The sequence below is a fragment of the Mytilus edulis genome, chromosome 9 (genome assembly GCF_963676685.1).
Source record: "Mytilus edulis chromosome 9, xbMytEdul2.2, whole genome shotgun sequence".
Taxonomy (NCBI): Eukaryota; Metazoa; Mollusca; class Bivalvia; order Mytilida; family Mytilidae; genus Mytilus; species Mytilus edulis.
In genome coordinates, this window is record NC_092352.1 from 16,971,682 (window position 1) to 16,983,621 (window position 11,940).

The window sequence follows — 11,940 nt, forward strand, 5'->3', positions numbered from 1 at the left end:
CATATGATTTTCGACAGCCTTGAATAAATTTTTCCTGAAGCACGATTAAAAGGATCTCTCAGTACGTTACCGAATGATATTGGATTTGAGGGTAGCCATTGTTCATGTCCGAAATTTTTATATTTTTTTTCTGTGTACTTTAGAAAAAGTAGTGGCAGGAATAGGAACAAGATCCAACCCATTACATACGGAAAATTCCACCATAACCCATTATCAATCATGATTGTGTCACTCGTGCATGATATGGTATCTTCATGGGTACGTTTATTGAATTGATTTTGGCAGCAGCGGTATCCCATACTTTGCTTTGGACGTATGATGTACTTACTGAACATGAACATGGTATATTCCATCTGTGTCTTACTTATATAACAAATATACCCATACCTTAATCCGATTTCTCTGTCATGCTGAAATGACTGGTTAAAAGCTTTCAAGAATGCTGATCCTAAACGCTCGGTTGTATTTCTGTCTCCTATTTTCAAATTGCATACACCTTTTAAATCTAGATTGAATGTCATAGATATGGTATAATGGTTGAGCAAGCTTAGTGAATAATAGGAAAATTCTTTCATTAATGACAAGTACTGAAATCCGCCGTTTTCACCTTTATATGTCCATATCCATTCAAATGGTGAAATTGTACATTTTGTGTAATTCACTTTTAATGTTGTGTCCTCCGAAAAATTAAGACTTATTTTAAGCAGACTGATGTGATATTCTTGAGAACGAATTTTATTTACGAAGTTGTTTATATCTAGTGGGTTAATAGTTACTTCACACTCCTCATCTATTTGATCATTTTCTGGATAAACTGTTCCATAATGGTCACAATCATCTTTGTTTTCTTTTATAACGAATGAATTGTTTTGACTACTTGCAATCCAATGTCCTTTCTGCAAAGGAGAAACAATCTCCAAAAGGAATAGTGTTGCCAAAATTTTTAACACATTCATTTTGTATTTTATAGAGAGGGCGGTTGTATTAAGGAAGTAGATATATAAATATTTTGAATCAATATGACACCGTTATATTTTAGATTTCCTCTTATCTAAGTAGTCCCTTATATCATGTTATATAGTAAATCGGAAGACGTGCATTATTTACATAACCTCGATAAAATATCAATATAAGGTCTTCTGTCACAAATCTGTTTACTTTGAGGGGTTGAATCAAATATGTCCATGTTGTGTAGTAACTAACCTGTATGCCTACATGCTGCTTACGCATAATATCGATTTTTCTTTTCCTTGACATTTACACGTAAATTTGATTTTACCATGACAAGAGGACATGATATTGTAAGAGTCTGGCTCCATCTATATTGTGAAAGAAGATCTTAGTTACGCTTCTATTAATAATAATGCTCCAACGGTTACACTTCCAATACTCATTATATTCCCTCTGAATAGGCTTGCAATACAGTGATTTGATTATGTGTCTCAATTTATTCGTTGTCTTAGATCTTAAGATACATTAATAGTCAGATCTGCAGTTTTACCTTTCTTGTCATATTCCAGATTGAAAATTATAATTGGGTATGAATTTCTATGGAGGGCGATGCATTTCTATAAGAAGACATGGTTGGCGATTCATTCCTTTAGGAAGATGTTATTCAATGGACGCCGATTCGATCTCGCGTCTTCTTATGGTACATGCGATTCCTTCAAGTTTGGTTTTATAATCTTCATTTGTATCTTCTCATTCAATTTGTAAGATTTGAAAATATTGTTGCCTTTATACAACGGAAAAAGGAGGATCTTGTACTTTCAAGAAGCTTCGTCACAGCATCACTACAAACAGTGCATGTGTGATAGATTTTAGTGAATTAATAGTATTCATAATTAAGAAAAATCATCCACATAAATACAGATGTTGTTTGATTTGAATACAATTTTATTCAGGTTTAGCCGTTATTGTCTTTCAGAACAATAATTTCGTGTCGGTTCCAATTTTGATAAGTTGAATAATCTATATATTTAAAACCAATTCAGAAGAACAAGACAAACAAAACAAATCTTATTCAACCTAACATGGGTGAGGGTTGTTATAAAAACAAAAAAAAACAAAAATATTTTTCCTTCGCTGTAAAATTTTATAAAACAAGTATTTCTTGTAAATCGTTGTACAAAATTGAAAATAAGTTCAATTTGACAGCAAACCAGTGACGCAAAAAATAAACACTCAAAGAGGCCAACATTTGGTATGAACAATAGGCAAGTGTGCAAAGCAAAATACCGTTAAAACGATGGCATTCATTATCAATTCATCCTAAACAAACATATTAGGTGCTTCCAATTAGACAAACACGTTCTCTTAATGACAAATGTATATGAAATAGATAAGTGTTCATAATAATGTAACGTTCTGAATGTCATAGAGTCGTCAAAGGTTATAATGAGTTGATTGAACAAATATCTGTCCACAATGCTAAATAATATTCACTAAACTCTGACAGTCCGAGATGCCTGTGTTCATCGACAACACTTTAGAAATAAACATACTAACGGATCCTACCATTCTATGAGATGATGACATTTGTCTTCCATAAAGACTTCTAAAAAAGCAATGAAAGGCAAATATATTACCTTTTAAGGTTATTTCGGACTTTTAAAACACAATAAACGCTAGCACATCATAGATAAAAACGTGAATCATCTATGTTTAAAATTTTATAACAAAAATCTCTGTATTAAAGTCTGGATTTTCTACAAACGTCATGGTTTTATTTGCCACAAAATCCCATTTTACTATTAAATGCAATGACGCAATAAATAATGATGCTTTGCACGAAGTTTCCCCCTGGCCCATCTGTATTATTAGTTATCTTTGCTGTTTTGGTACTATTGCAGTTTGAAAAATCCGTAATTCACATGGCTACAAAAGGGGTCATAACCCTTAACCTGTTACCAGCTTTTACCACTAGGAAAATCGACAGGTATGACATGCAAAGGTAGATGTGCTTAACACTCAAGGAGCACATGTTTTCTTTCCTGGTTTCATATGAGTTTGTTTGTCATTAGAATTTTTTGTGAAATTTAAATTCACTTTATGTCCTTGATTGTTACATCGTCGAAGAGGTACACTTACAAGGAGCAACAAGACGAGTACAACAAACAGCTGGATCTGCTAGCCCTTCCATAACAGATCGGATCGCCCCGGATCGTGTTGGTGATGCTTAATCTTAAGTTTTACTATGTTGTGTTTAGTCATTCATCGTTGTTTGGGGTTTTTTTTTGTATTTTATGGGTGTTTTTTTTTTGCCATGATTACTTGCCATCTTATTTTGGATTAGGATATAAACATTAAGATGTGGTATGAGTGCCAATGAGACAATTCTCCGTCAACGTCACAATGTATACAAAGTTAACAATAATAGGTCAAAGTACGGGCTCAACACAGAGCCTTGAATCACACCGAACAGTAAGCTATGAATGGTCCCAAAATGACTAGTGAAAAACAATTCAAAATAGAAAACCAACGGTTCAATCTTTATAGAATACAAGAAACGGGAAACATTTATGAACCACACACCAACAAACGACAACCATGATGTTGATTTTAAAATATATTTAATATTATGTGGCGGTTATCGGTTTCTATGTTCACTCTGGAAAAAAAACATTTTGCAATATTTTTTTATTATTCATTGTGATATTATCTCATTCTATTGTTTATCGCATTTTCAGTTTGCTTAAAAGAGGGACGAAAGATATCAAAGGGACAGTCAAACTCATAAATCTTAAACAAACTGACAACGCCATGGCTAAAAATGAAAAAGACAAACAGAAAAACAATAGCACACACGACACAACATAGAAAACTAAAAACCCCAATGAGACAAGCGATGCATTAAAAGCGCTGTCGAAAGAAAGATAACTCTTTTTTTCAAAATGAAAAATATGCAAATACAACAGACAACAAAAAATTAAGTAGTTTGGAATTATGGAACGGTTTGCATGTGGAATTGATATTGTTGTAAATAAAACAAACTGAGCAATTCCATTTATTGAATTGAAAGTGTTTCATTTAGGACAAACATATCTAATATTATGCATTAAGAACGGCATTTAAAAAGGTACGAAGTTTCATTACTACAACTCCGTACATCCGATAGAAGAATAGAGGGAATCTTATATTTTGCCGTTTTTAACTAATCATAATCTGAGAGTAACGCATACTTTTAATGTTGCAAGGGAAAACTAATACTGAAAGATCCAATTATGCAAAGTCTACCTAAAGAAACATCTAATAAGAGTCAAAATTTCAGTTATACGAATGTTAAGCCAAATGTTACGTAAGTTAACAGCTTCTAGTGATTCGAGTTGTGGATGTATCAAAGATAGTTAATACATCAAATACATTAAAAAGTGGGAAAATAGTTCAAATATATATCGTATATACATAAAAAAAAATCAAATCTTCATCTACACGAGAAGAAATATTATTATGACTAGGCAATATTGTATATACTTTTTTGTATTTTTAAAAAGAATGAATTGACTTAAAATATATTAGCTAGTAGTGATCGTCGAGGTATCGTTTCCAATTATTTATTACGTAGTTTTGAAAGTTTTGAATTTCTTATCGATTTCCCATTTGGACGGTTGGAATCATATATATTTATAAATGGCAAGGAATGTTATGCAAACATGTTAACACACGCACACTTGTAGACGAAACGCGCGTCTGTCGTAAATACAAAATTTTATCCTGGTATCTATGATTAGTTTATTTACAACCACTGGGTCGATGCCAATGCTGGTGGAGTTTTAATTCCCCAAGGGTATCACCAGCCCAGTAGTCCGGCAGTACTTCTGTGCTGACATGATTCGAGCGCATTTGTTTCTAACCTAAACGATGTAAACGACTACGCGCGTAGTCGTTTAATCCATTTGTTTCTTACATTTTTTGGTCAATGTTGACATCGTTCACATAAACGATGTACGCGCAAAATAGTCGCGTAGTCGTTGATCGTTTATCGTTGAGACGTGTAAACGATAAATTTGTTTCTGCATCTGTCGTTTAAATAATTACGAGCACGTGTTGTTTTCGCAATGTCCTGGTTATTTATTTCCCGCACTTTTACCTGTTTGTTTACAGTGCGTGAGTGTAATCTATTTTTGTCTGACAACGTGGGGTCGATAAAGTATTTGTTTCTAGCAGCTTAACCACAGTGTAGATACTATTCTGTACGCTATCCGGAAGTCGCGATTTTCGAAGCGATAATTTCCAACTGACTAACAGAACGGTTTTGCCTACGGTGACTTTTCTCATCATTTGTTTACTCTTTATCTATAAAGTCTTTTGAAGGTCTTCAAGGTATGTATAGCATCATAAAAATGAGTAAATGTAACAAAAACATGCATTAGAACATAAAATATACGTGTGCATCACACCAACTTGATAGAACAAAGTGAAATCGATGGACAATTTTGCTCTCGTAGTACAAAGCAAATAATCTTTAATGGCAAATATTTGCATCAGTTTACAGTTAAATATATGCTGTTTCAATATTCTTTTCGTATTTAAGTAGAATATTCGTATTTCCCCTAAAAAATATGTTTTCCTCGAGGATCCTAAAATATATTACTGTACGATCAGTCTAGAACTGACTGTATTCTAGAAGCGATTTCAGATTTTTTGACTGTATGACCAGTCATGATTTAAAAAAAAACAACAACGGCAATTCAGTTGAGGGTATATACGTGTCTATGTGATATTATGAACTGTCCAGGGAACTATAACGTATAATTTTTTTCATCAGACAATACAAATATATTTCTGATGATTTTTGCAGACGGCAAAATAATTTTTTTTTGTTCCGTCAGTCTTATTTAAAATCAAATGCCTAAAAAGCAATACATGGTTCGCTTGTGGACTTTGTAATAGTGTATTGTTTCAGTTATCTGTTTAGCTATTACATTTTTAAAGGCTATTTACACCGTCCGCCGTTGAGGGGGATAATTCATGTGATATAATTTGGGTAAGTTTACAGAAATGATTACATGTATCAATAACGAATGAATTTAAAATGAAACGGATTTTATCAGTTTACTTAAAGCAATTTCAGGGTTAATCCATATATGTCATTGTATTAATTGCATTTATTAATTGCGTGGCAACTTGTGAAAATAATAATACTTAGCTTATACACTTTTACCCTTTTTAACAGAATTTTCCACAGAAAAATCGGTAGGTATGTTGAAGGTTGGTGCGACCATTAAAACGGTTAAACCCGCTGTACTAAAATTTTAAAATAAATTGGGACTTGGATTGAGAATAGTCTCATACCACATCTTCTTATTTATATTATTTTGGAGATGTTAGAATGCTGCCAAACATTGTCCATGCCCTTTACTCATGAACCGTTTAATCAAAGCTTTTAAAAATATTAATTTGTCGTTACTGATGCCAAAATGGAGATCAATTTGATATATTGACGATTTTTACTGTTTCTGGTCATGAGGTATGCTTCTTGAAATATTTAAAAATGGTGTTTCCAGTCGTGTCCATGCGTTAACTCGTGAATCGTTTAATCATTCAACTTTTCAAACTTTAATATGTTGTTACTGATGATAACACGGAGGTCAGGTATGATATTGATAATTTTCACATTCACCGTTCAAGAAAGATGGTACTTGAAAGATTGAAAAATGCAAGATATGAATAAATTAAAAAAAATCTGGATTGCTTCTTCTGAAAGGCTCTTGTTTTGATTTTCCTTGGGAGTCAGCTATGTTTTTTTATCTTCATTTTTCATTTACATCTGCCCCATTATAGAACCATTCAGGCTAAAAGTTGGTATAAGTCGACCCTGAGGAAAACTTTGTGATGGGGTGAACGGGAGGCAACCATTAATATCTAGTCCACTGACTTTGTTATTTGAAAATTGTTTATGAAATGTACATGTTAAATTCAAATCAATATAAATACTGTAATGCATTCAAGTAAACGAAAGATATATTTTTTTTTCAGGATAATCCAATGCCAAGTTTTCATGATTCGAAAGAATTAAAGTTGAAAGTTGCAACACGTGTTTCTCCGTCTATTACAGATGTCCGAACAAAAACCTTTAAACTGATACCTGCTGAAATTAAGGAAGCTCGCTTGTCATGTTTTCAAAATTTGGTAACGCGCGTTATTCAGTGTGCACCATATTTTTTATGTTATTTCTTCATAGACAGAAAAATATTACAGTCATTCCTTAAATAGTTTTTGGGGACATAAACTTGTTAATGATAAAGCTATATGAAAAGTGAAGAGAGAACATTTTCCGGCAGAAATTTCAACGGCTAATATATCGAAACAAGCACGGTGACCTATATATTTTTTTGCTCTTTGGATTCCTATATTAATCCCCTATCAATATATACTAGTGCTTTGAAAAGTTAATTACTTTGAAACTGAGAAGCGAACTCCCTTAAGAAGGACAATACAATCACAATTCCACAATGTGAAGCACTCACTTAATGTATGTAATATTTCTTCGGAACTGTTGTCACCTGTTAAGAATAAATGTGGAACAGAAGTACAATAGAGTATCAAAGAGACAGCTCTACATCCAAAAACAAAGTGAAGGAACTGTGATCAATTATAGGCTCCAGTACGGCCTCGAATGTGTGTAAATACATGCATCTTTATATAAAAATTAAATCTGTGTGTTTGTACAATTTAAAGTATAACGGAGGACATTTCTGAAACTTATATATAAAACAAACCTACTTCTTATTTTAGCAACATTTAAACATCCTTATACTTCATGTAGTAAGTCGAGTACACCCTATCCAGCTAAAACATGTTTCATAAGTTTTTAGGATGTGAATTTATTGAAATATATTTGTGTTATTTAGAAAAATGTATCGTATATAATTTTGAAATCACCACTAGAATACAGTGAAATAAAGACTGATCATACAGTTTCAAAATATACAAGCGAGACTGATCGTACAGTGAGAAATTCAAACAAGTGTAAATTTCTTATTTCTGGCTTCAAAATTCTGGTTGAAACTTTTACCCCCACTTGAAATCTACTTCATTAAGTTAATTAAGTCTGGTTCATAAATTAATTTGTACACTAAGACGGTAAAAATCTTGTTTTTAGGTTCACCGACTGATTTTCCTTAGTGATGCACTTGAAAATCTCTTGATTAAGGCAAAGTAATGAATGTGCTGAATTTATTTCTAAACCATTTGAGAATATTGATGTCAGCTGATTTAATCATTAAGCAATGTTCAGATGATCAACTTTCCGTTTAATTCAGTATATCCATCAAATTTAAAATGTGATCAAAAAAGTTCTCGCTTCGAAAATCGCGACTTCCGGATAGCGTACAGAACAGAATACACTGACAGCGTGCACAAAGTTGACGGCAACTGTAAAATGCGCCTTTTAGATAGTTTTATACAACCGTGTTTAAAATATTTTTGAATAAGAATAGGAATAAGAATTTTTTTATGATAAAATGATGAATGCATGCCATTAAAATCCACATTATTAGTAAGGTAAATTAAAATTTAATCTATAAAGCACGAAACGGAATATAGAAAACAGCAAAAATACGGTGTAACTTGTAACATTAAATAAGCATAAATTAAGAGTTTTTGACCTAAAACTTATACAAATTCAACAAATTTCCCTGCATTTTCGTATTACAGAATTGTTCGGATTCTGACTCGGACATCACACGAAATTCATCGCAAAAAAAATCAAAAACGATCATGGTAGATAAGTTTGGAATGGTCTTCGTTATGTGTAAGAAGTAGTAATTTGGAAGGATTAATAATCGAAATGAAAGAATCGACAAGAACAATATGTAATTACAATCTTTTTATTTTCAAAAAAACTTGGTATTCCAAATGTGCATAACCAGAGGTTTAAAATAATCCTCAAAATATGAATGATTCCATAGTCCAGACTGAACACCTGATTTTTTTTAATGTCCAGCTAGTATGTTACAATCTTAAGAAATGACGTTTTAACGCTATTATCTGAAAAGGGTCCACGACATAATCGCTAATCATTTCCATTTCACTGCTCTTAGCATATATCTATTTATATTTCCAGAATGTGCATTTGCTGCACATTTTTGTTCGAAAGAAAAAAGAAATATGTTGAACGTAAATATTTAAAGTTATGTGATAAACTAAGTGTCCAGTGTTTTTGTTACGCGCTTGTTTTCTGGAGGAAAATGCCGACGTCGTTAATGGTTTTAGTAATTTGAAGACGTTACGTTTGTGGACTCAGCTTTGTGCACACCGTCACTGTGTTAACGTTTACTAAACGATAGTCATCGATGAGAAAATTTCGGGTTAGAAAAAATGCACTCTTCATTCTCATTGATATGGTCATATTTATAAATTAACTGTTTACAAAACTTTTGAATTTTTAAAATACTAAGGCTTTTCTACCTCATGAATATGTTACCATAACTGTATTTGGCAAAAATTTTAGGAATTTTGGTCCTCAATGCTCTTCAACTTCGTACTTTATTTTTTTAACTTTTTTCGAGCGTCACTGGTGAGTCTTTTGTAGACAAAACGCGTGTCCGGCATATATTTAAAGAATAAGGTCAATTCGAAAAGTAGCGGAAACCTTCGATCAAGATTTTCGAAACGACATACATAATAATTCGAAACCAAACCTCATCGATTGCATTATATTTCTAGCAATTTCAAGTACAGAGACCTACAGAATACATTGCATCCGTCTATGCAGTTGTTTACAATTGAAATAAGCAAAAGTTATTTACCTTTTGTACAGTCTTATTAAAAACCCTTAACCCACCGATATCAATAACAAACACGGACACGTGTGTCATCCTTCTAACATAAAACTGAAAATGAAGAGGCTAGAAATGTGTAACCATTACAGTATTGTCTAGCGCTTTTATCAAGCTTGAGACTTTTGACTAATGATTTTTAATAAATTAAATGCATTTTTATATATTAGCATTTGGTGTTATTTTATGTGACGACAAATTTATGTGACGTATAAGTTTTCTGACGTCAGACACTCAAATCAATGAATGTGTTCGTAGATAGTAGATGTTTTTGTGTTCTGTTAAATGGTTCCTTTTAAAATTGTTATACGATGATGACTGATGTACCCATATTGTGACTATTTTATTTATTTTGTCTGTTTATTTAACGCATCAATGTAAATATATCGGAAATTGATGAGACTGTCATTAAAGTGAGAGGGTTAGCGCTATAGAAACAGGTTTAATCCACCATTTTCTACATTTGAAAATGCCTGTACCAAGTCAGGAATATGACAGTTTTTGTCCATTCGTTTTTGATGCGTTTTGTTATTTGACTTTGCAATGTGATTATGGACTTTCCGAATTGATTTTCTCTAAGTTCAGTATTTTTGTGATTTTACTTTTTTCAGTGTGCAGTGTGGCTACTTAAATGCAAAAACAAGATTACTCATTATTTATTTCATTATTTCATTTTTAATAATGTCGGAAGCAATGTTTGATTTTTGTTTTGGTGTCTTACAACAGAACTTAAAGGACACATCATTTAATTTTTCTAGATATGACAGGGTGCAAATATCAGCAGTTATAAAAATTAAAGAGTACGGTTTCAACATCCAAGTAGTCATAACAAAAAGGTAAATGGATCAAGTCATGAGGAAACTACACGTAGGTGTTATATAACCCGTGTATTTCACGTAGTTATAGTATACTTTTAAAAATTTAAACATTGCTAAATATAGTAGTTGTAAAAGGTGAAAGTAAAATATTCAAAGGTAATGCGTAGAAGATTTTAACAGGAAGTTCAACATCAATATAAGAGATGGCCAGCTCAAAAACACACACTGGATCTATCAGTAAGGAACAATCTGCTCTACTTTGCCAATTATGTGAAAATGAGCCAAAATTCAAATGGAAGTGTTTACAGTGTTCTTTGGTGATGTGTCAAAGATGCAGAGACAACGTTCATCCGAAATTTAAATCTGCAGAAAGTCACCAAATTATTGACCTGAAAGATGTGGGAAAGTTAAATTATGAGGAAGAGATAGATTTCTCCCAATTCAAGTGCGTTGAACATTCTGGGCAGCCATGCTGCTTATTTTGTGAAGGTTGCAATGTCATGGTTTGTCCTAGTTGCGTTGATGGAATCCACAAAAAGCATGAACTAGTTGAAATAAAGGTGGAAATACAGAGAAAAGGGGTGAGTGTTTGGAACAGAATAAAACTCAATGAACTTGCCTTGAAAGAACTAAAGGAGAATGAAAGGAAATTGAGAGAAATTTATTCAACAGAAAAGGATAATTATGATAAATCGGGTGACAAAATTGTGGAACAAGAAAAACATATCCTTCACATTTTACAAAATCATACAAAAACACTAAAAGATGAACTTAACGAGAAATGGATAGATATAGACCATTCTGTCTCTGAGGAAATTAATAAAGTAATAGAATCTGGTACTAAATTAGACACGCAAAACAAAACTTTACTTGAAATTCTCCACAACAATAATCCAGTTGAAATTTTTGATTGCAGAGAAAGTAATGCCAAAATAAGACCTACGGTTCTAAGCTTCAACACGATGCCAGTTTTTGTTCCTAATAAGCTTCATGAGAATGACTTGAAATCTGGTTCTTTGAAACAGCTGCAATCAATCCCCAAACAATCAACATTAATATCAACTTTAAACACAAAATTTCAACTTTTGAACTATTTACTCTGAAACATGCCATTTCCAAATTAAAAGTGGAGGCAGATGACTTAATATGGATAGCTCATCGATTTGAACAAATTCTTACAAATATTGAAGTAACGGAACAATATCTTTATGTCTATGATATGGATTTTTCATTTAAACAGGATTTATTATTATCCATTGAAAATTGCAAACTCTCAGTTATACCAAGTGGAAGCAAACAGATAAGGGATCTTTATAATATTTCTCCCCTGGTTACAGAAG

General features: G+C 32.4%; 1 protein-coding gene across 1 annotated transcript; it reads left to right on the forward strand.

Moving 5' to 3' along the window:
• Positions 1–10,803: 10,803 nt before the first annotated feature.
• On the forward strand, positions 10,804–11,703 carry LOC139489842 (E3 ubiquitin-protein ligase TRIM45-like). The gene has a single exon (XM_071276689.1). It carries the CDS (start codon positions 10,804–10,806, stop codon positions 11,701–11,703), a length of 900 nt encoding a protein of 299 aa, XP_071132790.1.
• The last annotated feature ends 237 nt before the right edge of the window (positions 11,704–11,940 follow it).

Bases quoted from the DNA above. Each gene is read 5' to 3' on its own strand.
- LOC139489842 (XM_071276689.1), top strand. From the start codon at position 10,804: ATGGCCAGCTCAAAAACACACACTGGATCTATCAGTAAGGAACAATCT.